The following is a 27074-nucleotide window of genomic DNA, read 5'->3' on the forward strand; positions in this document are numbered from 1 at the left end:
AGAATGTAACCAAAAGAAGGGGAAAAGAAAGTTTTATGATTGATCAATTATTCAAAGTTTCAAACTATCAAACAAAACAACATTGGACGGGTTTTAATTAAAAAAGCCATCTAAGTGGGGATCGCACTACCACTCGTTGGTGGATTCTACTGTAAAATCTCCATTCCTTTTACCACTCCTTCATGCTATGATTTTTTCCCTTTTTCTTTTTCTTGCAAATGGTACGATGGATTCATGCATATAATAATCAACAGCATTATTTTAATTTACTTTTCAACACCTTCTTCTCACTTAATGTATTTTTCGTTTTTTACTTTTTTCAAATCTTGTCATGATATGTTCATTTTCGCACAACGTATAGATAGTAGATTGAATATTAACTTCATATTTTAATAATAAAAATATGATTTCTGATCGCATGCGTCATTCTATTAATAATATCAAAATTACACTACAATTTGGAAATGAATAATTTTAATTTAACATATCATTTATTACTCGTTAAGTGGATGATTAAGTTTTAAGTGTAAATTTAACGTATCAATTATGGAATTGAAGTAAAAGCACTGCAACCACAAGCAAAATGTTTCTTTGCATTAGAAATGGGACACTCCCCAGTCTCTCTTCCTCAGTTTGCAAACGGTACTTGAAAGCAACCACGTCTGGCAGAGAGTGAGAGGGAGAGGGACAGCTTCCTTTTTCCTTTTCAAGTATTTTGAGAGTAAATACCGAAGCAATTTTGACACAGTTGCTTTACTAGATCATACTTTCCCCGGCAAACAAACATACTACTAGTGCTACTGTTTTGCAGCCCCCACTGAAAAGCTTCCGACCATCACATTTGCATTTTGTCTTCTCTTCCTTTTGGGCCCTCCACTCATACCCAGTGCCAAAAACATGAGATTAAATGAGATAACAGCATGTAAAAGTTAAAACGATATTGTTTTTTAGAATCTGGCCCTTCGTTTCTTGTTACATAATTATGAACTCTTGACTTGAGCAAACAACTATGTATGAAATGATCAGTGGCTTTTGTATGATCTAAGATTCCACTGACAGTTGAAGTTGCTATAACTATCTCTTATCTCTTATTATGTAGACTAAAATATTCAAAAGAAACGAAAAGAAAAGAAAACACAGATAAGAAATGCTCATTACATTTATGATCTAAGTGTCCAAATGGTTTTGCACCTAACACAAACCCTAGCCTCTAAATCTAGTGGAAACTGATACTCAAAATATAGAACATTGTAGTATCTGCAGAGAAGAAAAGAAAAAGAGAATATAAACGTATTGGAAACAGAGAAAGGATGGGTTATGTAGTTGTTTGCTTTTTATTGGTGAGGGGGAGAGGGAATGACAGGGGGAGCAGTCCTGGTGAGTGTAGCCAGTGCGTTCAAGTTCCAATCTCTGCAATGCTCTGCAAGGCTGGCCTCCATTGCCCCCCACCACCACCACCATGATGCCTTCCCATGAACCTACTGCTGCCACCGCTGCTTCCCAGTCTATTAACCTCCTGCTCCACCTGCAAAAGATGGGAGAAAGAAAGGAAAAAGATTTAACAAAAAAAAAAAAAAGAAAAGGACAAAGGAAAAGGCACCATGAGACAATGACAATTCCATAAACTTTATTTTTTTGGTGCCATTATTGATTTGTGAAAAAGTTTGTGGGCTCTGCCAATTTGAAACCAAGGCTTCCACTAAATTTGGACTCTGTTCATTAACCTTATCCATTCAATTGGGAGCTTCCCTTAACCTCTTATTACTAGGAAGAAGCCAATTTATTGGACTAAATTCTCACAGACAACTATCAACCACCTACTGTCTAAAATTTTGAAAGGCACGCACGTGCACACATCCACCGCTAAATGCATACAAACAAAGAATAGAGTCATTTCATGTTAACAAAAATTTAGATATTTCCCATTAAAAAGCTCTAGCTTATTCAGAAAGTATGAATTCACCATCAATAATAACAATTGTCTCCACATGTATGTAAAACATCACGACATGTGCATAAAATGCATGATGAATGGTGATCATTGATGGTAATTATTAGCAATATACATCATCATAGCACTATTTTCCCTTTTTTTTTCCTCCAAAATAACTGTTAATTGTAATCTCTGCCACAATAAGAGGATACACATCTTTTCACCTCTCACATCCAATTTTGCACACACCCATCTTGAACATTATCCTATGTATGTTTTGGTGAGTCCCATATTGACATAATTTCAAACTGTAAATGATTCAGGTGATGAAATTTTTCTTATTCTCACTTGCTATATCCGTTTACAAATTTGTTGTAGCCACACAAACTAATGAATCTTAAGTACAAACAGTAACAATAGTAACCAACAGATGAAATCACCCTGACTTGGCATGTGGTCTAAACATGTGAAGGACTAGCATTTATAGCCACATTTACCACAGGGGAAAGGCATCTGGAAATGTAACCAACCCAGTTGGTGAAAGTTGTGACTCAGCCAAAACAAACAAAAGGATAAAAAGATTAATCTGCCATTATTTCAAATGGTTACTGTAAGGAGCAAGATTGGCAATGAGTAATGATCAGGTTCACTCCAACAGTAAAAGGCAGAAAAAAAGAACACCTAAAACAATTTGCTAAAGAAGATTTTTCAACATTATAAAAATGTGTTCAATGTTGAGAAAATTATTTTCAGAGAGATGCCTCGAGATCTGTTGTTTAAACAAAGTTCAGATTCTTCCAAGGTACTCAGATTTCAGACGATAACGTTTTGAACTTACCAACCCATAAAGAAAACATAAAGAAATAAAGATACTGCTAACACTTGCAGATGCAGATTTTCCCCTACACTTTTTAATTTATATTTCTTTTTTACACCATAAAAGCTTACTTTTCTGTATCGAAATGACAAAGAAAGATACCCCTGTCCTTCCCCTCTGCAGAATAGAAAAGACGTGAAGCTTAATGTCCATGATTCCAGTCCTCGCTAAGCACCAATTAGTCACTGTAGTTTACGTTTTTGAATTTCGAGACCCAAATTAATACTCCTAATAGTCATATATTTATTTATTCCTGAAGCTTAGCTCATGCCTTCTGACAAGTTTTGCTAATTTAGAGGAAACTTAAAAAGAAGTAGTTCAGTCTTGATGTCTTGAGCTTTGTTTCGTTTACCTTAACAGAACTGCAGTTCTCAGTTTTCGAGTTAAGCTTTGGATTCAGATTGGAAGCAGCTGCCAAATCCTTTCTCTTCAACTCCATCCCGAGCCCAAGCCCTCTTTCTTTCAACAATTTCCCCAGCTTCACGGACTTCTTTGCAGCAAACTCTTTCAAAACATCTATAAAAGAAACCGCCAAGAAAATATAAGAAAGAAAATGGCTTGGCGAACTAACTATACACGTAAAAATTAAGTGCTAATGAATTACCTTCAAAGCTAATGAGTCGATAAACTTGGCCCATTATCAAAGTGTCATCAGGTTTTAAGAGCTTGAGCTGCTTCAATGGCATGCCATTTTCATTCTTCAACGTTGGTGAGGTTACCACAAGTGCAACGTAATGGCCTGGATTTGAACTCATGACTTCATTAGCACTAACAGACCAGTAAATCCTCTCGATCTTGTTCCCTGGATGTTGAATCACCACGGTAGCTGCTTCAGCTGCTTGACAGTTTCCCATCTTTAACTTCAACAAAGAAAAAAAAAAGAGAACCCTCTACAGCAAAACTTTACTACACTTAAAAAAAACACAATGAACGTATCGTTTTATGGAACACTTCGGTGTTGAAAAATTAATACTACTTCTGACTTTAACCACGTTAAGGTGATGTAAATAACCCAGATAAGTTTACGCCATGGGAAAAGCAAAGAAAAGGGGGTTGGCTTGAAGGAGAAACAAGAATTAAAAGGGAGTGGTAGTTCAGAGAAATGATGAAAGGAAATTAAGGGGGAGGAGAGGAGGGGTGGGCGGGGGGGGGGGGGCGAGGGGGTTTGATCTTTGATGCTTATATCAGCAAACGAACTTGACAAATGATGATGAAAGGGGGAAGCGTAAATGCTAAAACAGTAGGAATATTGATTTTTTATTTTCTGGTGTTGTTATGGGGCAAAGTGGGAGACGTGTTAGATCTGCAAAAACCACCTGGGTTGCGTCTACAGGCAAAGATGAGAAAGAAAGTGGGACCTTTTAGAGTATACAGGGATCTTCCCAATTGAATGAGACCATCGTTAGCTGATGCAAAAGGTTCGTTGATACTGTTTTAAATGGAAAAGGACCGCCCAGGGCCCCCCCACCCCACTTCCCCCTTGACACAGGAACCCTAGGCTAGCCTTGGGGTTTTGCCGCTTTGGATTGGGTTCTCAATTACTCATCCTCCCCACAACTTGTTGCTTCTTCTGCTTTACTGAACCGCGGAAAGGAGAAGCGTAACCATGTTTTTTACCTCTTTAGATCTTTACTTGTTCATTTTCAGCAATGTATTTTAGAAGTTTAGTGTTTACGTATATTAAATTTACTTTGAATGTAATACAACTCATCAGATCATTTGATGATACGAGAATTACTATGATTTATTAGATAACCATACATAAGTATATACCCATAATCTATCACTATATTAATCAATTCTGATTTTTCCGTTATTTTTTAAGTTATTTTAGAAACTATATATATATATATATAAGTGGAAAGAAGGAGTAGATTAAGAAAATATCTACATCAATATCCCTAAAAGGAAAATGACAATGTTACAGTAAAGATCTGGTGATACTTGAAATTGGAATGTGAAAATATGGAAGAAGATTCCCAATAAATACCAATGGGCTATGGAAAGCTCAACATCTTCTTTACCTCTCGATTTTGCTTGTCTTATTTCCACCTCATTTGAACACTTTTAAAGTCTTTCACCTTTTCTTTCTTTTTCCCTTTCTGGGCCCTAATCATTCTCTCCCATTCTCTCCCCTCAGAAGTTAAGCTACACATCAAGATACATACCTCTTCTTCTCTCCAATGTATATTATTATGCTATCTAACTCTTCCTATATTTCTCAATTAGTACTAGATATTTACTAATTAAGCTAGCTCTCCTTTCCATAAACCTCCTCTTTCTCTAAGATCCCATATTTAATTTTATGCATTTTCTCTGCAATCATGATCTTTACCTACTAACTTAGCACCCCATTAATTATTTTTATTTTTATTGGGAATAGTAATACCCCTATCATTTTCTCATACCTTTAATTTTTCTACTAAATGGGACCTTTATTTCATATCCTAGTGGTAAAAAAGAATTAACTATACATCAACTGATTATTTCACCTCAAAGTTATTGATGGTATGTATTTATTTCCTACCATGCCGAAGATATATATATATATATATAAGCCCCAAACTGTGCAAGACAAAACTTACTCCATGCATTGCTGCTGATATATGGTATTGTAGGAACATGAATGCTTAAACTGGAGAAATATGCCTCATGCCCCCCTCTTTCACTTCTCTCACTACTAACCCATGTTTCTTGCAATCAATTACAACCGTCCTTTTGTTCCTACTGTTACTTTGAGTTATATGATTCCTTGTATATCAAAAGAGAAAAAAGAAACTAAAATAATTAAGGCTACCATTTTTTCAGTTCTTTTCTTTTTTACCTTTAAGGAAACTATATAAAAAAAAAGACTTTGTAATTAAATTGATGTTTAAGTGTCAAAACTAGAGATTTCTTTCACAAAGTTTCGAATTTAAATTATGGGATGAATATGATAAGATTAATGAAATAGAAGAAGATTAATTCAATGGATATTCTTATATATATATATATATATATATTGATATATATACCTGATTAGGTTTTTTTTTTTTTTCTAATGGCTAATGTGAGATTGAAGTTATAATTAGGGAATGAAAGAGCAGACAAAAGATAGTTCTCAAATAGATATTGTGATATTGATAAATAGCTTGGCTGCTGGTTTTGTTGGTGGGTTCTTAATGGTGAAAGTGGAAAGCTAACCATGTACCAAGAAAAAAGAAAGTGGAGTTGTATCTAACGTTCTAATCTTCTTCCCACGCATGCTAATGAGTCCATTTGCTTCAGCAGGGGTAAAATTCCATGCCAAGCAAAGATAAGAGAGTTAGGCTGGCTAACAATCCCATGCATAATGCATTCATTTGTCTACTTTTTATCCAATAAAAAAAATCCCCTAAAATTGATTTATCCAAGTCAATGCTATCTCCATCGATCTTCGATTTTCAAACGCCGGTCAAACGTGTGTGGACTGGGAGGGTAAGAAGCCACTCCCCAAAAGCAATGAATTTTGCAGCTGATAACCGGTTTCCACCACCAGGCACCACGCCACCCATTAACTGCCGCCGCCTGATTAATAATTGCCAATGCAAACATTTCCACCGCCGCCGCCCTTCCTTCCGCTGACCATGAATCTCTTCACAGCCAGGTCATGTGAAATTCACGATAGAAACACTAGCAAGTTGCTTCAAATTCATTTTCAATTGGGTTAGTTTCTCATCCGTAAGAAAGAGTCATTCAATCAATAGACTCTTTCTTTCAAAGAAAACTAAAATAAAAGATAAAATGCTTAGGAATTTCTTTTTTTCTTGTTCATTATTCTTATACTAACTTTCTTATTATCTATTATTTATTTTTTTAAAAAATATTTTGGAATAAAATAAGATCAAATGCAAATATTATTTCATCTAGAATAGAAAAAAATAATTATTGAATGTACCGTAGAATATATATATACATTTATAAGTTATTAAAGTTTTTAAAAATTAATTCAATTTAAGTCACTTTTGATAATAATTTTTATTATTGCTCATTATTTTTACTTAGAATAAAAATTTTAAACATAAAAAAGAATAGAAAATTATGCTCAATTTAAGTTTGGGATTGTTTTACATTTAATTATTTAAATTCAAATTTGAGTTTTAGATCATTTGAAGTTCAGTACTTTAAGTCAGATTTAATGTGGGATTCCAGAATTGTGGGCTTGATACCCGTTTAGTTTCTAATGAGGGGGAACTATTTCAAGAAAGCCAACTTGTTTTCAGGCCCAAACCCAGGGCATGGACCCAGCTCTATTGATTTGGAGCCCAATTCTCTAACTCTCATCCGTTCCTGTCTTCTCTTACTTTTTTTATTCTAACAAAACGAAAAGTACAAATTGCAAATTAAGTGATTAGCTCCAGAGTTTGGCTTGATTCATTATTATATGTATGCTGTTTTATGTTTATATAAAAAAACAAACGCATGGAATAATTAAGCACAAAAAGGCAAATCCTTTTTAATTTTTACTCTTTTTTACATGAAACAGAAATGGCCAAAGTTCTGCATATTAATCAATGGGATTTCCCTACAGAAAAAGTACCAAATTACCAACCAATCAAGGACAAGCACTAAAACTACCTCCTAACATGCCATTCCGTTTGGAATATACTCAGAATGGCCATACATATTGATGAACTAACTTCCATAAAACAAATTAATGGTCCCTCAAAAGACCAAAAAAAAAGAAAAAAAGGTTAGAGGGTTTTGTTCCAATATTTTCCAACACTTTTTCTCACAAAATAGAAAAAGAACGTACATGCATATGCATAAACACTTTTTTTTCATAATCCAAATCTAGAGATATTAGTAGGAAGATACTTATTATTTTTTAGATGCTTTAATCCGAATCTCATAAATACCAGTTTTGAATTTTTAAGTTGTTATTTGAACTCATATCTAGATATCTCATTCGTTGTTTGTATCAAACCATCTTTCTTTAATAAAGAAAAATTATATCAGTATGTTCATAAAATGGTACAACTTTGAGGCCAGGTGTTATGTTTCTTGAGTACCACTAATCTTCTATGAGGACTATTCCAGTAATGAACTTTATATCTACTCTTCTTGATAGCTAGGGTAAAAATGAAGAATACAGAGCCTCCTTATTCCTCAAACTTAGTATACAGATAAATGACTGCCATATTAATCCGCAAGAGTCTTCACTTCTTTGCGGATAAAAAATGCAGAGCCCAAAACTAAGCTCTGTAATTAATAGGTTTCAAGTTTATGGACAGAACAGTTTGCGTAAATATACTTACAAAATTCTGTAATTATCTTTCAAATCTTTGTTGGTGTTTCGTTAATCATTTACTTCAGAATAAAATCAGCCATGGTGAGGATGATGTAAAAATTGACTTGTTCATTAGTTAGCAGCATCTTTGCCAATTTTATCTCCTTTAGCAGTGCAGCTAACATCTTAGCCTCTTTTTTTTCCCTAAAACATTGTATCAAAATTCATAGCATTGGACTCTTTAGTTTGTCTCCTGGGGAAAAGCATGTGGAGCTAATGTATGCAATAATTTGAGCCGTTATCTTGAATAGTTGCTTACTCTCCACCCATCTCTCCCTTCTGTTGTTTCCTCTCTTTCTGCAAAAAAGAGAACCTTGTACCCTCATTTCCTCTCTGGATTCTCGAAACCGAAGAAGTACAATGATTGAGATAAAGATAAACGAGCGTCAAGAATTGAAGGAAGCTCTTGCAGAGAAGCATCTGAAACAGAGTGTTATGAAATCAGTAATGAGATACAGTACAAACAGTGAAAACCAAGTAACCTTTGGTCTGTCACAAATTCTAGGACCAGGCATTGGCCCTACTGCATTTGGATCAACTCCAAACGAAGTTTCATGCAGAATTCTCACAGGGGTCCCCCTAGATCCTCCCATACCAGCAAGACAAGAGAATGGACCCACATGACTCTGGCAAAATGATAACATTCTTTTAGGCTTTAAAGTTTAGAATTCACAAAAGAACGGAATATAAGTAGCTAGGAATCCGACAGCTTTCTTCCACTGCATAAATTTCCTGAACTATTACTTGAAAAGAGAGTGAAGAAACAATCATATTTTAGTTTCTATCAGTTCACCACCACAAACAAAAATTCAATGGCTCTGTCCCTTAACCTTCCCAGTCTTCCCAATTTGTACTGCAATGAAGCAGCAAGCGAAATTGTCTCCTTGGAAGCTGATGTTGATGATTGTGGAAGCGTTACTTTTGCATCGTCACATTCCTTCATGGACTATGACGCTGATTCTTTAATTAATATGTTCGATTCAGAGGTTGATCAAATGCTGGAATCTAAGGTTGTTTCAAGATTTTATGATCTTCCTGCTATTGTGACTGCTCGTCAAGAGGCACTCCAATGGATTTTAAAGGTACCACTTCTCTCAGAATTTCTTCTGTCCGTTGTTGTCTTCTAGTCATAATGCAATTGTTCGAAACCTTTCAGGTGCACTCTTTCTACAGGTTTAGGCCTGAAACTGCTTATCTTTCTATAAACTACTTGGACCGTTTCCTCTCAGCTCGAGCTTTGCCGGTACTTTGTCGACCTTGGTGATTGTCAATATTTTTGTTTGCTTTAATCAAATTATTATTTAAGAGTTTAAAGATTATTTACTCCTCTGCTTTGGTTGGCTTTTGACGTTCATGTGTAGCAGGGGAAAGGGTGGCCTATGCAGCTTTTATCAGTAGCATGCGTTTCTCTAGCAGCAAAAATGGAGGAAACAACCGTTCCCTTTCTCCTAGACTTGCAAATACTTAAACCCAGATTCTTGTTTAAGCCCAAAACAGTCCAAAGAATGGAGCTTTTGGTCATGAACGCTCTAAAATGGCGATTGCGAACCATTACTCCTTTCGATTTTGTACATTATTTCATTTCAGGGATTTCATGTATCCATAAAACCCAACAAAACAGCCTGTCTCACGTTTTTTCCTGTGCCTCTGATCTCATAATTGATACATGTAAAGGTAATTCCTTGCCAGTCTAAAAACACTTAAAATCTCTTCAATTTGCTTTCCCTTTCTTCTTTCTCTGATCATAGTTTGTGTTGATCATTTTAGCAGCCATTGATTCCTTGGATTACCCTCCATCAGCAATTGCAGCCGCCGTGGCACTATGGCTGACTGATCACAGAGTTGATAACCAGAGTTTGGGTTTCTTGCATAATAGAGTGAACAAGGTAAGACAGACCCCTTTCAGTTTGCAGGGTACCACACCCTGTAAAACTAAACAACTATGCAAACTAATAAAATCCAAATAAAACATTCCTTTTCTTTTCTTTTTTCTTGAATTTCGTAAGGAATCCGATCAAAACTACCTAGAAAATGCAACCTCTGAATTCATGAATTATTGTGGAACCAAAGAAAATGACTAGTCTGATGGTATTTTTTTTTTTTGTATGTTTCTACTTTTCCAAGAATTCTGACTCACTGGTAAAACTTTTCTTGACAATGATTGCAGGAGATTGTGAAGAAGATTTACAACACCATTCAGAGAAAAATTTCTGGTTTGCCTCGTATCAATCATAAAAAATTGGAGTCACTGCCACCAAGTCCCACCGGTGTGCTCGATGCTGCTATCTAAGAAAGCTGCAAGATTGGCAACAAGGATATGAACTCAAGCAATAAGTCAATTGCCACATATATAGGCGCTGAGAGCTTGAAATGTTTGATTAAGTTACTGATAAAGGAGAGAAAAAGTGTTTTGGTTTGTAATTCTATGCAATTCTTTACAAAGTGTCCATGATTTCCTTTTTCCTTGCTTTTTCTTTCTTTCTTTTTTGGTGTGTTATTTGCCAATGGCAAAGTGATTGTGATTTGTGAGGAAGTTTTTTTACAGATTTGATTTTCCCTTGATGGGTTTCGTATTTTCATATGAAATATCTTTGTCATAATAATAGTAGTACATTTTTTAAAAGTAAAAGAAATTAAACTTCAAATTACTTGTCTCTTAAATTATATGTATAAGAAAACTAAAGGGGTTATGGGAAAACTTTATAATATTATAAAATCTTCATGGGACTTTCAATCCAATAAAATTATGTCTTGCATTTATTCTAAAACCATAGGAGTCTAGATTAGTGGATATCATAGTCACTAATTGGTATATACTATGATTATAATAATCACAGGAGTGACAAACTCAAACTCTTCATTTCTGTCAAAATCATTGGTGCTTGACTGATTAAATATTCTTTTTCACAAGTGCTAAAATGTTTGAGTAGAATCATTTTGATTGCCAGAAGAAAAGTATGAGACTGGAATATTGGGAATTATTAGACTTTTCTTGGTACATCAAAGAACACTGAAAGGCTTTGATTAATAATAGTTATGTAATTTAATGATGGCATCTACTTGTTTTAAAGAGTTAAAGTTTTGAATAATTATCAAATCTTGACTTTTAAATAAACTATTAAAAAAAAAAACGACAGATTAAAGTTAGATTTTTTTGATGACATCATTATAACTTACAAATCACTTAAATCTTCTCCTTATCTTTCTAACAGTTGGACATGAAATCAATGGAGTAACAAAAAACAGAGGGAATAATTAGGAAGGATCATGGGTACCCAGAAAGAGTAAAGGAAAGGCTCCTTTTTCATGGCTTGCTTTGGCTATTTTATGAGGGGCCGACACCACGTATCTATGAGGAGGAATGTCGACGTGATGAAGGAAGCTTCTCTTGCCACCATGATAACAATATACTCCACTGGCCTCACTTTCCTAGCTATTTTCTACTACTTTTCAAATATTCATATGTATGAATCATAAGCATGTTTACATGATCCAAATCAGTTTTATACAGTGCAATTATTATCACTATTCATACGTAAAAAGTCTATGATTAATTGATGATTGAATGATAAGAGAAATAGTTTAGTTGATTGCATCAAAGTAAGGGGAGAATTTTTGGAAGATAAAGTGATGACATTGCCAAGAACAGTGAAAGAGACAGGATACGAATCCAACACCAAGAACAAGTCTTGACCATCTAATCTGATCTTATTTTTAGTAATAACCGGTGAAATTAACCAAAATCTTGGAATATCCCGCTTTGGTCATTGCAAGAAACACCACCTTGTGCAACTAACAATGGGTACTTCCCAATTTATATCAATGGTTTAAAGTTAGTTAGGTTATTAATTATAGTATGTAACTAACAATGAGTACTTCCCAATTTAGATCAAATGGTTTAAGGTTAGTTAAGTTATTAATTATAGTAATATTCTTATCTTATATTTATTAAAAGTAAATTATTAATCCTATATTAATTTGTAGGCTAGATTTTTCTCCAATTGGTTTCGGACTTGTCAAAGATTCTTGGCTGGCTTGGTTTGCTTGTTTCTTTCTAACTTGTGTTTTTTTTTCTCTTTTAACAAACTTACCTTTTGTTTTGCTGTATATATTGGATTTAGTCATTGAGATTTATCCCAAAGGTTTTCTCTCATTCCAAGCTTATTCCATTTTTTTCCCATTCATTTTCATAGAAAACCCAAAAGCTAACTCACCCATAATTAGAAGAAATGGTTTGGACCAATCACAACTCCTGCCCACCCTATAATTCACATGTCTTTCTAAGATGGCCCAGGCTTCTTCACCAGCTTGTAAGGAAATACAACAATGACGAAGGATTCAATTATTAAATGGTAATTAGAGGGATGAAGTCAATAAAAAAACACAAAAGAAGGAATTCAGCATTAATTTATTTACTGCTCGTGCAATGAAAGTTTAGCCATTATCTTCACTTTAATTCTAAGGTTTAGGTAAATCCTCCACATTTATGCCAAATGATGCACGTAGCCGCCGATGTTGAAATTACTTGCTTCGAAGCAGAATTCACTGTTTGTCTCCCATCGGCCAATGTCTCCCCTGACTCTATTACTGACCCATTCTTTAATTTTTGTTTATTCTATTAATATAATATTTAAGTATTTAAAAAAGTAACCTTCTAATTTTTATTGATATAAAGTAATATATATATATATATATATACACTCATTTTACGAATTTATAAGTTTTTATTCGTTAATTTATAAAAAAATATAAACTATTATCCGTATGCAACAAACAAGGCTCGCATAGGCACATAATGAGTATTTAATAGTGTAACTACATAAAATAATTGAACATTACATAATGTTCAAACATACGCTTAAGCTTTATTTTCATCTACTTAGAAATTTAAAAGTCCAATCAACAAAATTACATCCCAATGGAATTTGGCTTCCAAAGTTGTAGGGGGTGTTACTGCAAAGTCCGAAAAAGTACAAGGGGTCCACCACAAAAAAAATAAAAATATTCAAGCTTCATTTTACAATTACTACTACTTTTATCCTGGTGTATGGATATGACATTTTGACCCTCCGTAATTGTTCCGTTCCATCACCGGTCCCAGACAAAATTGCCTTCGGTATCTCCGCCGCTCTCTAATAATCTGATTCTTCGTTTCTTTATTTTTCATTCTTCTTGACCGTGTCTCATTAAATAAGTAAGGTTGAATCCTTTATCTGGTTAAAACATTTCTCCTTTGTTTTCTGGGGACGTGACATTGCCCTGCCCCTGCGTAAGATTTTAGCGGTTTGGTTTTCTCGTATTTTCTTTCGAGTTTCCTTGTCTTGTTCATTTTGATCTTTGAAAGCTAGCTTTCGGGTGTCTGTCTTCATCTCTGTTTATTTATTTTTGTTTGTTTAGAGTCCTCCGCCTGAGAATTCTCTTTTTATCGAAGGATCCTCATCTGGGTTTTCATTCTCAGCTGGTGATTCTTCGAAATTTCTTCATTTTCAGGTACCCCCTTTTCTCCCTATAGTTCCTTTCTTTAATTTCTTGGGTCTTTTTTTTTCTTTCTATAAATTATAGACTTGGATAAAAGATTTTTATCTTTGATGAAAGATATTTTGGTTACCTTTATTAAATGGATTGTGGGTTGTTTGTAGTTGATAAATTGTTATTTGGTTGAAAGCAGAAAGATGGGCCGTGTGCAACAAGTTTGTGAAGATACAAATATGACGGTTGAAACAACGGAGAAGTGCAAAGTGTGTTATTCAAAGGAAGGGAAAGGGAAGAAATTGTGGAAAAAAGTTAAGTATCAGCTGGTGGAGTACCACTCATTGCCTGGATATTTGAGGGACAATGAGTATATTGTGGGCCATTATAGATCAGAATGGCCAATGAAGCAAGTTTTGCTTAGCATCTTCAAAATTCACAACGAGACTTTAAATGTTTGGACGTAAGCTTTCTTTGCTTGCTAACTACTACCTCCTTTAATTTTTGGCACACGTGAACAGTCCTCAGGGCACTTGTAAGGCCGTGTTTAATGAAAAAAATTTCATGTTTAATACAGTAGTTGGCTGTGAATGGGCTGATATTATTTCTCATGCATTGAGTGGATATACTTCTTCAGTTAAAAAATAAAAACCTTAATAAGTGCTCAAAGATCACTTACTTTTCGGTTGGTTGTATCTAGATTTTATTGGATTCTTTTCATGTTTTAAGAAGATTGTTTATTGTATTCTTGCTTTTATGTTGAGTGAAAGATGTGTCATAGATAAGAACATTTGTTATACTTACCTTTATCATGATGTGCCAAGGAATTAATTAGCTGTGTTTTAACCTTTCTTTTTAGAATTGGAAAGAGAAGAACTAGAAATTTAGGGAAGAAATGTAATCATGTGTCAATTTGTGAAGTGCTTTTCATGGTGTTATCAAGTGAATATTACTCTTTATTTCTTTAGTCCATGTTTCTGAGATGACTATTGCTTTATAGATCATAGATTAATATGTTGTCACTTGAACTATAATTTGATGAGTATGACCATTACCTTTGACAGGCATTTGATTGGGTTCTTCATTTTCCTTTCCCTTACCATATACACTGCAACGAAGGTTCCAAAGGTTGTTGATCTTCACTCTCTGCAGCATATTCCTGATGTATTGAGAAAGGCTGATTTACACAAACTACAGTCAGAACTAATCACATGCCTGCCTTCCTTGCCAAACATGCCCAATTTGCACAAACTTCGACAGGAGTTAAAGACTAGTCTCCCTTCAATGGATTTATTTCCATCACTCTCGGGTTGGCATGTTCTGGAACTTCTGTATAACTGTTTGCCTGAGTGTTTCTCCAGTGGGAATCACACCAATGTTTGTGTTCTGGTAATGCTTCATATCCTTGATAAGCTATTTCATAAATCTTAAGATTTGGCCTAATTCAAAAGTTATGATAGTTTGCTGTCTTCTAATCACTAGCTGGTCACCTGAGCAGTGTTAATTTTTTTTTCTGGTGCTTAATCCCTGCTGATATATTTGCAGAATTCCAACATTTCCTCTTGTTCTGTAATCTGCTTAATTGTCTCAATGCAACTAATTTTGGAATAACTAGGCTGACATTTCCTTTTATTGTTCTGATTTATTTTTAAATATCAAATTATATGGTGTTTACAATGTTTCTGATGCCATGCCTTTATTTTTTCAATGTTTGATCATTAATATTGGAGTTTGGTCTTGTTTTCTCAATAGCTTTAGGTTAAGATGCTGTTAATTTCATCTGATTTATGAATTGATGCTTTTCAATTCTATTGGCTGGTCTTCTGGATTCAGTTACAAGGTAAAAAGAGGAAGGAAAAGGGAGGGGTTTTTTGTCAGGAGACAGCGGAAATATTATATAGATAAAAGAGATAAAGTCTCAGCTTGTTTTACCGTTTGAAGCCAAGAGGGAGCAGTCAAACAAACTGTCCATAAATTTATTCATTAGTACTAAATGTTATGAGGATGCAAAAGTTGTTAGGAGACAGTGTATCTATTATATTGATAAAAGAGAACAAAATCTGAGTTTGTTTTACAGTTTGAGCCAAGGATGAGCGGTTCAGTCAACTGTTGATAAATTTAGTAGTTAGTAAATGTTACAAGGATTCTAAAGTTGAGAAGTCAAAGGTTGGAGGAAATGAATTAAGATAATGAGTGCCATTTTTAACTGATGAGTGATTTAGAGGATTTGGCCAGAATTTAATGACAGCATGTTTAGCAGAGGATCTAATATCCCATTAGTTGGAATTCTGGGGGATGAAGAAGGCCTTAACCAAATATTACTACTTTTTACATCGGAAACTGCCAGCAAGTTTTACAGCCTCCAGATGGGTAGGGTGGGGGGATAGGGGTGTACTTTGCCACGAGAACCTGACTCTGTATGCCGTTCTTTAAAACATTCAGCAGTTTCTTATGGGTTACTGAATGCCAACAAGCCAAAGGCCTATGGCTATGGGCATAAACTAAGTCTTTTTGTCTGAGTAAACAATCTGCTGAAAAAGTAACTCTAGAACCTTTTTAAACAACACCATTTCAGTGCTTTAATCTCACTATGTGAAATTTTAATTATGAATTAGATGGCATGAGGATTGTCTAGCAAGTATCCCTGCAATGTGGAATCAACTGCTACAATGGTGATAGTTCAAAAGTTTTTTTTAACTCTAGGCACTAGTTTTTGGTCCATGATTATGTAATGCATATAGTTTAAAGAGAAATGTACTTAAATGGGCATTTCATGTGTCATCTTCAGCTTCCTGGGAAAACTGGTATCTCTATAATTGCATGATAGAAAGTTAAAAGTAGTAGATATTTATTCTTTTTAATTGTTAGTGGTTGACTTGATTTTTACATCTTTGGAGCTTCTTGCAGCTGATACTTTTTCTGTGTTATTTCTGATTGCAGCAAAGTGTGAAGGAGGATGTGGCAAACATAATAGCACCCTTGATGGGGAGACCAATAACACGATGGCCATTTTTTGCCTTCTTGGTTGGTGCAATGTTTTGCTTGCTAGCTAGCAGCACATGCCACCTCCTCTCTTGCCACTCTAAGCGCCTATCATACATCATGCTTAGGCTAGATTATACTGGGATTGCAGCTCTCATATCTACTTCCTTCTACCCTCCTGTGTATTACTCCTTCATGTGTGACCCATTCTTCTGTAACCTCTATTTGGGATTCATAACCATCTTGGGAATCGCAACAATCTTGTTTTCCTTATTACCAGTGTTTCAGAATCCCGAGTTTCGCACTATTCGTGTGTCCCTCTTCTTTGGCATGGGCATGTCTGGGATTGCACCTATTCTTCACAAGCTTTTCTTGTTTTGGAACCAGCCTGAGGCACTTCACACAACCGGGTATGAGGTTTTGATGGGGCTATTCTATGGTATTGGAGCTTTGGTCTATGCCACAAGGATTCCGGAGCGGTGGAAGCCTGGAAAATTTGACATTGCTGGGCACAGCCACCAACTTTTTCACATCATGGTTGTGGCTGGGGCATACACTCATTATCGTGCAGGATTGGTTTACCTCAAATGGCGGGATCTAAATGGCTGTTAAAGATGTGTTACTAGACAATAATTGGTTAGTGAAGGAGTTCCTCTGTTTGTAAGTTCTTTCTAGTTGGAACGAGGTAGGTGTGCAACATATGGATGCAATGGGAATATGTTGTAACCCATTGTCACAAATAAGTCAAGAACCATCCTGTTTTAATATAAATATGGAATATAAAAGTCCAAATACCTGTAAGTTTCTTGCACATCAACTATAGTAGGATCTTAGGTTGCATGTGGACGGAGACCAGAGCATTGTCCATGTTTCTGAGCTTCTAAAAATTGATGTCAGGTATAAGACATGCTGAATTCCCTCTACATTCATAGTTGGGTGAAATTTGAGCTGAATGCCTACCAATGCTGTGTAAAGCAATAAGGATGTTACCAAAATGAAAGATTAGAAGAAAATCAAAGAAACAAGCCTGCTTTCGTTGAGAGTCGAACTCAAGACCTCCCGCTTACTAAACGGGTGCTCTAACCAACTGAGCTACGAAAGCTTGCGCTAATCTGGCAAACAATAACAATTTTCCAAAAATGTAACCTACAGAACGGGTCCTAATTGTCAGAGCCTCACATGAGGGGACCCTAGTATGGTCTGAACCGTCGCTGTGTCTGCAGGTAGCTCTTACAAACGTCACCTTCACTCTGTACTTCAGTTGGGTACCACTTACAGTTGCAACTTTACATGCTCACCTCGCAAGGATAATATAAGGTGACAAAATCATTTATTTTTAAATTTGAAATTTGAAATTGCAAAATTGTTACATACTGGGCGTTTTGTTTGAAACATTTTTGACTGGTGTCAGTTAGTTCTACCAATGATGATTAATTTAACTCTGTAATCATTTCAAGCAGAAGGGTATTCTTGTTGGATACCAAGAAAAAAATTTCGCTCCTTTGTGAGTAAACTTATTTAAAGGTGTGTATTATTGGTACGAGCATGACAGACAAATATTTAATTTGCCCAAAATCTTAAGATATACAGCAGCAAGCAATTCCAGACTCAAATTAAGGGTATTTTCTGGTGGGTACCGGGAGAAATTGCATTTTACACCTTGATTTTCTAATAACATTTAAATCAAGTTTAAGTTGTTCAAATCAAGGCATTGATCAGAAGTTTTACCATCAAAGTAAATCTCTTTTGCTTCTAATGAATGCCTAGATTACATTTTTTTTTCCATTGTATAATATCAATTATTCGATGACACACTCGTTAATTCGATGCGGAAATAGGCCAAAAATATTAAAAATTGAGAGTTTTTGGTACAAAAGGTCACACTCGACCGCCCAGTCTCCTCGTCTTATCTGTCATAAGTCCAAAGGTTACCGTCTCAGAATTCACTTTATTCTTTAATAATATGTGTGTGATATTTTATTTTATTTGGGTCCAGGTCCAGATCTTAGATTTGATGCTAGCAAAATTCTGTTGAGAACATGCAAATAAAGCGTCCTCGAATCTCGTGCCTTTCCGCCATTCGCCCATAATCCTTCTTTAAACCCTAACTCTGATTTCCGCATTGCGATTTTCAATAAGTACGAAATTAAACAGACAATTAAACGGAAATAACGGAAAATTTGCAGCCCAAAGAGTCCAACGTGAAAAAATCCCAGTCCAGTCCAAACTGTCGGCACCCTAAATCTCACGTGCTCTCAAACCGCGGTTCACGCCTCACTTTCCTCTGCGTTACGGCCCGCGCATTTTAGCATCCCGGCGCACCGAAACCGACGCTGCTTCGCTTTTAAAGAAACAAGGTCAGAGCAAAGCGGAAACGCTAGGGACAGTGTCCACTCCTTTGTCTTCATTAATAACCCAACCAAATTTGTACATCCCAATTTTTGGCTTTACTTCCTGACTTCTCTTCAAACCATTAGAAACAAATCTCCTCAACTAATAAACATTAAACCTCAAAACCCACACGCAAAAATTTTTTAAAAATGGTGTCTCCTGAGTTATCTCACTTCCAATCTTCTCCCATGGCAAAACCTCGAAACCGACCCTTTTGGTGTCTGTCCGATGGCTTTCTTTACTTTGGTGGTGCTTGTTTAGCTCTTTTGTTGGTGTGGTCATTTTGGTCTTTTTTCACTCCAATTCCCAACTTCGAGCCTACCATGACCGAGCCGCCGTCCAAGTTGAGGAAGAACCCGGTCGACTGCATGGAAAGTGGGTTCGGAGTTAACTTAAAGTCCGACCCGAAAGACCCGACCTTTTACGACGATCCAGAGATGAGTTACTCCTTAGAAAAGCCGGTGAAAGATTGGGATGAAAAACGGAAAGAGTGGCTAAAGCATCATCCCTCGTTCGCCGCCGGGGCACGTGAAAGAATCGTGCTTGTAACTGGGTCCCAACCAAAGCCATGTAAGAATCCCATTGGCGATCATTTACTCTTACGTTTTTTCAAGAACAAGGTCGATTACTGTAGAATCCACGGCTACGATATTTTTTATAACAACTTGTTATTACACCCCAAAATGAATTCCTATTGGGCAAAGTTACCGGTCGTTAAAGCAGCCATGTTGGCTCACCCCGAAGCTGAGTGGATCTGGTGGGTTGACTCGGACGCGGCGTTTACCGACATGGAGTTTAAGTTACCGTTAGAAAGGTATAAAAACCATAACATGGTTGTTCATGGTTGGCCTAAGTTGATTTATCAAAGTAAAAGTTGGACCAGTTTAAATGCTGGGGTTTTTCTGATTAGGAATTGCCAATGGTCTATGGATTTGATTAATACTTGGTCTAGCATGGGTCCAATGAGTGAGGATTATGTTAAGTGGGGTCAGATTCAAAGATCAACGTTCAAAGACAAGCTTTTCCCGGAATCTGATGATCAGTCGGCGCTGATTTATTTGCTTTACAAAGAAAAAGAGAAGTATTATGATCATATTTATTTAGAAGGTGAATTTTATCTTGAAGGGTATTGGGTGGAGATTGTTGGAGGCTATGAAAATACTACGGAGAGGTATTTGGAAATAGAGAGAGGGGTGCCTAAGTTGAGGAGGAGACATGCAGAGAAAGTGAGCGAGCAATACGCTGCGTTTAGGGAAGAGTTTCTGAAGGAAGCTGGGAATGGGAAAGGAAGTTGGAGGAGACCGCTTATCACGCATTTCACGGGGTGTCAGCCTTGTAGTGGGGACCACAATCAGATGTATGCTGGTGAAACTTGTTGGAATGGAATGGTGAAAGCTTTGAATTTTGCTGATAATCAGGTTTTGCGTAAGTATGGGTTCGTGCGCCCAGATCTACGGGACTCCTCCACTGTTACTGAAGTTCCTTATGATTACCCTGCTGATGAGGGTCCCTGGTAAAACAAAACAAAGCAAAAGAAAAAAAAAGGTAGTGTGGTTTCTATTATTATTTTATGACCCTGCGATTTGATTCGTATTTGCTTTCTTCTTTTTTAGCTTTACATGTTAAAAGTGTTTGCTTTTACTTACCATTTTTTGAGAAGGTGGGGGGGTTTGAAGTCTTGAAGTAATGCATGATTGAGGGATAATATTGATTACTTTTATGATGGAGGAATGATGTTGGTGTTGGGTAGGTGGGGATTTTGGGAATTAAAGAATAGTGGAGGGATGGTTTTGAGTGGTACTTACACTTGTTTTTGACTAAATTATGGGGCTTTTTGCAAGCATGAAAGGGACTGAAGATATTCTCCTCCCTTCACCAAATCAGTTCTTAGTTGAACTCATTTTTCAAATACTTCTTATGTTTGGCTTGGTAGAGACCTTTAAAGAATTCTTTTGAGTTAGGTAGAATTTTTATGTATGCAACGCATTAAATTCAATCTCACCTGTAATTACAGTGTTTCTAACTACTGATATTGATTCATACACATTTATTACTAGGTGTTAATTTCTTTACTGTTTGGTGGAATTACTTTGTAAATCTATACCAATTTTAATTGGATTTGCAACAAAATCATGGATTTATAACTCTGGTTTCAAATCAATCACTTTTGGTTTTCTGCAAATGTGAATTCAGAAATTTTCACATTGATTAATTATTTCACATGCACTCTTGGAGGAAGTCTTTGATTAGCTGGTTTCAGCATTAGGGTAAAAAAACAGTTGTGGTCTTTAATCTCTTTTTTTATGTTGAAAATTGAGTTTAGCTAGCTCTCTGTCTTATTCTTGTATGTCTTGTCATACAATTTGCAAGGAAAATGCTTTTTTTTTTTTTTTGGTTGAAAAAGGAGAATGCTAAACGCTTACAGCTTAAGTTCCACATTATTAATGGTATACATGTGTTTCAACTTAGTACAAGAAATAAACTATTACATAGAGAATTGGTCACATCAGCTTGATGTCCTTTGATTAGGAAGTAGCCCATCTTCCTCATGCCTTTAGAATAGGTGATTCAACGATGATCTCAACACAATAATGGGCTTGTAATTGTCAGAAGCCATGATAGCTAAATTTTTTATAATCTTTAATTAATCCTGACTGTGACACAGATGTTTGACAGCTACCTAACTTCTTTCTGTTCTGGTAATTCCCAACTTTTTTTCTATTTTGCTTGAATTGCTTATATTTGTTTTCTGTGGTTTTGCTGGTTTGTTGCAATGGTACACAAGAGAAACTGATATGCCCATTTACATGTATTGAGATGAGGCTTAAGCTCTGCTGGTATGTTGCTATGAACTTCATGTAATAATGTTCATATAATTTCTTTTGTTGAACAGAGAAGATAATAGCTACAGTGAATCAAGGCTCGAATTCCGGTGAACTCATGGCATGACTCCTCTGCTTATCCTTGCTAGTTACATGGGATGCAGTTGGAATGGGGAATGGGCTGCATTTGTATATTTGCATTTGATGGTGCTGGGACCAATCTTACAGTACTAGTTCAACTTAAGCCACGTCCAGCAGAAGTTAGTCCTTTTCGCATCATACTTTCGGTCCCCGACCCTGGAACTTTTCCTTTGGGCGTGATTGTTTCACTTGCTCTTGAGATGTATGGAGGTGCTATGAATGTTTCATTTGGTCCAGGTTTAGGGCAATATAAGAGGACATTCACTATTACATGATAGTTTGGTTGGGCATCAGCTTGTTATTATGCTCGTGTAGCTTGAAACCTCCATTGATTTTGCCTTAATCACATGCACGAATGGGGTGCCTTGTTTCCAGCATGAAAAATCGGAACTGTTTTAGTGTTTTAAGGCAAGTTAAAGAAAAGTGTGAACATAGATTTGAGACATCTAAGAAAACCAAAATATGACATGATAACTTTCAGAGCGCATGGGTTAAGCAATGGAATGAGAGACGGCCGCTATAGACTAAAAAATGGATAGGAAGTTCTGCCATCTTTCTTGACTAGGGAAGCCCATGCCGAAGAGAGTATCAGTCTTTTGAAGGAACAAGGTTCCTTAATTTATGATAAATATTGAGAACGCAACTTCAGCTTCGTAATAATTTTTCTTTTTTAAACCTTATCGAGTGCTAGGATTACTATTTCTACACTGCTTCAAATTAATGTTGCCGCACAAATTTGTTCAGGAAGCCAATCCCACAGAAACTACCGGGAAATTAAGACTTGGTATTCCATACAAATTACAATACAAACTCACCACCGCACAGCAAAAACTACCCAAATAATATTAGTCATGACACAGAACAAACTGTGAGATGCTATGACATGCCATGTGTGAAGGGCATTAATAAAGAAACATAATAACACAAAATCTTCAATTCTAAACCTGAAGGAGCAATCAATCGTGCATGGCATCAGCATCATCTTCCCCACCATCAACCATTGATGCTTCGTTAAACATGTACTCTTTTTGGTACTCCATCAAGTACTGTGTTGATCTCCTTACATCCAGAAACAGACTGTAAACCCGAGTGATATCCTGTACTTCCACGACCTTCCCCTTCCGCTTCTGGCAATTCAAAGCAGAAGCTGTGATAAGATGTATAGCATATCTCAAGGATGTCTCATGCCCAATTTTTGTCAACAGTTGTTTTGCATCTTCAGACATCTCCACATCTTCCTCTTGGCACCTGATGTCTAGAATCTTGCGAATTTCATCCGCAGAATAAGGTTGAGTAGTAATGATTAATAGTCGATCAAGAAGATCAATTGGAATTCCATGTGGGGATTTGTAATTTGTGCCTCGGATTGTAGTTATTCCTCTGTTGGTAGCAACAACTAATATCGGGGCCATCTCATTCTCAAGAGCACGATTCAGGAAGGAAAAGCACTCAATATCAAGCATGTGCACCTCATCGATAAAGAGGACACCAGGCACAATTTCTGCCTTTCCTTCCTCCCTCCACTCAGCCACCTTTGTGTCAATTTGTTCTCTCACCTCAGCACGGATTTCACCAGTATCACCAGTGAAAAGTGCCAGAAATCCCTGTGTCCTGAAATTGAAACATAATAAGATATCAGAGGATAAACTCAGAATAGATTAATCTCGATAGTGGATAACATAAAACTTCGTTAAAGTCCTTAAGTATGGATGGCATGTTAACAATATCTGAAGGCAGACTCGCAAAGATAACTGGCCATATAAAATTTGCATTGGACATATGAACATCAAGTTTGCCATTTCAAGGGAGAAATTCCATGCTAGAGAGATATATTTGAACATATATGACATTCTTTATATCTTACTTATTATATCAGATCAGCCAAAGAGCTGTCACTTTATTGCTTCCATACATAAATTCTTCTTTAATAATTAAAATAATGGTCGAAATCATATTTGTTTGAACACAATGACAAAAGTATTGATAGTATAAGACCGCCATATATGTCAGGTTCATAAATATTGGCAGAAGCCAGCATGCATTCATGGTGAAGAACCAATGCCTTGTAGGAGATCTGTCTTATTAGCTATTCAACTTTCTTCACCCCTTCACAGAGCTCTGAACTTGCAAAATCTCAGTTCCCGACAGCATCATGACTAGTTTGCTTTAATAGTATTCAAAGCTAAATAAATATATGTTGTCTGACTCATTATATATAAGACTTAGATGTTGTCTTTGTACCTGTTAATTCTTCCAAAATGTTATATATGCCTTTTTATCCAAACATAATTTTTGTTTATTTATTTATTTTTTTACTTTCAGAAGCAAAATAAAAGTAATAAAAGCAACAACGAAACATAGTCCAAAATCTAAATTGTAAACATTTCAACAGCTCTTAACTAATTTCAAAAGATTCAATGATAAACAAACAGTTCTTATTCCAGTCACAGCAAAATTAAGACTCAAGTAAGGCACCAAAGCCACAAATTTCAAAAGAAGCAATTTTGTTCCCAAAACCAAACTCGAATTTACCTGCTATTAATGACATCAATCTCATGAAGCGTAACGCAATGAACAACTTCTTTCCTCTTCTGCAACTCTCCATCCGGACATTGCACGAACTTAGTTTGCGGCCCCATTGCATCGTAATCCCTCGACCTCGAAAATGACCTTCCCAGCTTCGTTATCTTCCCAGAAGCTTTATCAATAGCTATAACATCCCCACTCTGCACTTTCTCTTTCCCTAACGCCTCAATCATCTTCGCCCCCAAATCATAAACGGTCTCCATGTCCGTCGTTTTAAGCGTCAATTTCCCCGTTTTCGAAGCTGCCCCGGAGACCGCCGGGCGGTCAATTTGGATTTCAACGACTTCGCCTTCAATTACTTCGGTTTCTTCTTTGATTCTTACTCCAATGGACTTTCGAAACGCTTGCATTAACGCTTCGGTTTTTGACATTTCGAGGGAGAAGAGTTCACTACCCGAAAGCATAGCAAAGGGAGTTTCGAGGCCTAGGGATTTGGCCATGCCCATGGCGATGGCGGTTTTACCGGTTCCAGGTTGTCCCGCTAATAAGATGGCTCGGCCAGCGATTTTGCCGTCTTTAATCATTTGGAGGATGACGCCGGCGGCTTTGCGGGCTTGGGTTTGGCCCACCATACCCTCCGAGACGTCGCGGGCCTCCAGCGAGGAGTCAAGGCCAAGGCCGCGGATGTGAGAGTGTGCCCCTATTCGTTCGATTCGGGTTAGATCTCGGCTCTCGGAGAGTTTTAGCTCCGCCATTGGAAGAGTGAGGAAGGGGAGGTGTAGGGTTTAGGGTTTTGTGTAGACTGTGTGAAAATTGAAATGGAGCGAGCGGTGACAAAAGGGCGACGCTTCGGTTAAAGGTACAAAATTCTTCTCTCTGGTTGGGGTAATATTGTAATTTGAGGATCATTTTTAGAGTTTGGGCCTTAGTAGCCATTTGGCAATGGAGCCCAACATGTGCGATGTAGCCCGAAATGAATTTTGAATCGGTGAAATATTGGATATTGCATTTATTAAAAGAACAATACCATGAAACAAGACATTGTGTATAATATTATTGTAGAAGTAGCTTGGTCGAGGAGTGTAAGAGAGTAGCCTTAGTTTCTTTGAGCTTTTGTTCTCTTCCTAGCACTTAAAAAAGTAAACAAAAAATAAAAATAATACTAGCACTATATATTTTTTAGTTATAACGTAACCAAACCACAATTGGGTGAATTCATTGTATAAATCATTTTGTTTCGGCGTTACTTAAAAGCCATTTGATGACAAATCTGGATGATTTCAAAAAGGTAACTAAAGCATTGATAAACCTGAGGAAGCAAGAGAACAACAAGCAGCAGCAGCTAAGCACAGATAAAAGCTCTCAAATGCTGTTTCCTCGACAATGAACCTATGTTTCATCGGTAATTTTAAGTTAATGAATCTATTCTTAAGTTACATTATTTTCTTTCTGTAATGCCTACAGCATTGCAGCAGTGGCAGGTGAAATGTTACTTGAGTCTTCACCACACAAGGACCTTCATCTGGATCATAACTCTCCGTGGGGGAGGACTTCAATTCTTGATCTTGATCGCACTTCTTTTTAGTAGACTTGATGCTCTTTATCTGAATCAGGTTTCTCAGTTTCAGTGGATTTCAACCCCTCCCTAACCGCCTTCTTGGCAATTCTCCTCTGCTTCAGCTTCTTCTTGCTACTGCAACCACCTTGCTGATCGCCTGAAAAAACACCCAAAGTTAATCGAGTTATATTATGTAGAAAGTGTCCATTTCCTACTCATAAGTAAATAGACCTAGTTAAAATTTTACCAGGCTTGTCATTTGAGGCAACTTGGTCATGTACAGCATTTTCTCGAACACCTTGGGGTTCAGTCTGCAACGAGCCAACTCCATCACGTTCAGACAATGGTAACAAAGGCCCAATTATCTTTCCACGGCGGAAAGCATCTTCCTTGAGCCTTTTCTTACGAAGTCTTTTCCTTTGAGCTCTACTCAGCTTCAGAGTCTCAGCTTGACCTCCATCGTCTTCGTCGTCACTCGTTGAGGAACCATTCTCTCCAAAATCATCTGCCACCCAATGGTTACATTGCAATTTTATCAAACAACTAGAAACTAATTACTTGATGTTAATATATTAAAAAACCTGGGTTTTCAAGCTCCAAGGTAACGGTCCTCTCTGATATGATACCAGGCTTCTTTCCCTCTTCCTCTTCCCCCTCCGAGTCCGGTGGAGATGGCGGTGGATAGAGTGTTTTAAGAACCGCCTCATGGAACTTCTTTCGTTTCTCTTCACGTCGCATTTAGACTTTGCTTACTATTCACTAAAAGGTGTTTGTGACTTGTGCAAACTTAGACGGCTGGTTAATTGTTCTTTGCCTATGGCGAGGTTTATAAAATTTTGGTTACGACTATAGGATTTATAATAATAAGGACAAGAAATTTGATTTCTTACAAATTCCAATCAAGGGGATTAAATAATGACTAGGCTAACGTTCAAAAAACATAAAATCTGTGAAGAAAGATGGCTTTGGGCATTTTTCCACTTCCATGATCACAGTGCCCAACGATGTGGCATTAGCTTGTTACAACATGCTTGGGATTTTCAGCTCTTAATTGATTATATTTTTCA

The 27074-nt window shown here is 36.5% G+C and overlaps 6 protein-coding genes and 1 non-coding gene across 13 annotated transcripts; 3 read left to right on the plus strand and 4 right to left on the minus strand.

Moving 5' to 3' along the window:
• Window positions 1–1141: 1141 nt before the first annotated feature.
• Window positions 1142–3972, minus strand: LOC18611305 (DUF4228 domain protein). Its single transcript, XM_007047499.3, has 3 exons — window positions 3415–3972; window positions 3163–3326; window positions 1142–1525 (listed from the first exon to the last, which is right to left on the minus strand). The coding sequence occupies exons 1-3, from the start codon at window positions 3662–3664 to the stop codon at window positions 1397–1399; spliced, it is 543 nt and encodes a 180-aa protein (XP_007047561.3). The 5' UTR covers window positions 3665–3972; the 3' UTR covers window positions 1142–1396.
• A 4831-nt stretch (window positions 3973–8803) lies between these two features.
• On the plus strand, window positions 8804–10721 carry LOC18611306 (cyclin-D1-1-like). Of its 2 annotated transcripts, none has more exons than XM_018129964.2 (5): window positions 8804–9200; window positions 9275–9361; window positions 9480–9792; window positions 9886–10004; window positions 10286–10721. In XM_018129964.2, the coding sequence occupies exons 1-5, from the start codon at window positions 8931–8933 to the stop codon at window positions 10406–10408; spliced, it is 912 nt and encodes a 303-aa protein (XP_017985453.1). In that variant the 5' UTR covers window positions 8804–8930; the 3' UTR covers window positions 10409–10721. The 2 variants fall into 2 exon arrangements, with proteins under 2 accessions (XP_017985453.1, XP_007047563.2); XM_007047501.3 differs by having other exon boundaries at window positions 9483–9792.
• A 2514-nt stretch (window positions 10722–13235) lies between these two features.
• LOC18611307 (heptahelical transmembrane protein 4-like) lies at window positions 13236–17370 on the plus strand. Of its 6 annotated transcripts, none has more exons than XM_018129959.2 (5): window positions 13236–13387; window positions 13516–13608; window positions 13784–14050; window positions 14652–14976; window positions 16528–17370. In XM_018129959.2, the coding sequence occupies exons 3-5, from the start codon at window positions 13791–13793 to the stop codon at window positions 17179–17181; spliced, it is 1239 nt and encodes a 412-aa protein (XP_017985448.2). In that variant the 5' UTR covers window positions 13236–13387; window positions 13516–13608; window positions 13784–13790; the 3' UTR covers window positions 17182–17370. The 6 variants fall into 6 exon arrangements, with proteins under 6 accessions (XP_017985448.2, XP_007047567.3, XP_088661279.1 ...); XM_088805153.1 differs by having other exon boundaries at window positions 13242–13387; window positions 13518–13608; window positions 13787–14050; XM_018129961.2 differs by having other exon boundaries at window positions 13242–13387; window positions 13550–13608.
• Window positions 17371–17597: 227 nt separating this feature from the next.
• TRNAT-AGU (transfer RNA threonine (anticodon AGU)) lies at window positions 17598–17671 on the minus strand. Its single transcript has one exon. It is a non-coding gene; the product is annotated as a tRNA-Thr (tRNA).
• Window positions 17672–18679: 1008 nt separating this feature from the next.
• Window positions 18680–22307, plus strand: LOC18611308 (Galactosyl transferase GMA12/MNN10 family protein). The gene is made up of 2 exons (XM_007047507.3): window positions 18680–20505; window positions 21854–22307. Exon 1 carries the CDS (start codon window positions 19110–19112, stop codon window positions 20475–20477), a length of 1368 nt encoding a protein of 455 aa, XP_007047569.3. The 5' UTR covers window positions 18680–19109; the 3' UTR covers window positions 20478–20505; window positions 21854–22307.
• Window positions 22308–22658: 351 nt separating this feature from the next.
• LOC18611309 (P-loop containing nucleoside triphosphate hydrolases superfamily protein) lies at window positions 22659–25294 on the minus strand. The gene is made up of 2 exons (XM_007047509.3): window positions 24456–25294; window positions 22659–23534 (listed from the first exon to the last, which is right to left on the minus strand). The coding sequence occupies exons 1-2, from the start codon at window positions 25202–25204 to the stop codon at window positions 22880–22882; spliced, it is 1404 nt and encodes a 467-aa protein (XP_007047571.1). The 5' UTR covers window positions 25205–25294; the 3' UTR covers window positions 22659–22879.
• Window positions 25295–25724: 430 nt separating this feature from the next.
• LOC18611310 (uncharacterized) lies at window positions 25725–26981 on the minus strand. Its single transcript, XM_007047510.3, has 3 exons — window positions 26589–26981; window positions 26255–26512; window positions 25725–26164 (listed from the first exon to the last, which is right to left on the minus strand). The coding sequence occupies exons 1-3, from the start codon at window positions 26743–26745 to the stop codon at window positions 26031–26033; spliced, it is 549 nt and encodes a 182-aa protein (XP_007047572.3). The 5' UTR covers window positions 26746–26981; the 3' UTR covers window positions 25725–26030.
• Window positions 26982–27074: the final 93 nt, after the last annotated feature.

The sequence above is a fragment of the Theobroma cacao genome, chromosome 1 (assembly GCF_053813885.1).
Source record: "Theobroma cacao isolate CCN51 chromosome 1, ASM5381388v1, whole genome shotgun sequence".
Classification (NCBI taxonomy): domain Eukaryota; kingdom Viridiplantae; phylum Streptophyta; class Magnoliopsida; order Malvales; family Malvaceae; genus Theobroma; species Theobroma cacao.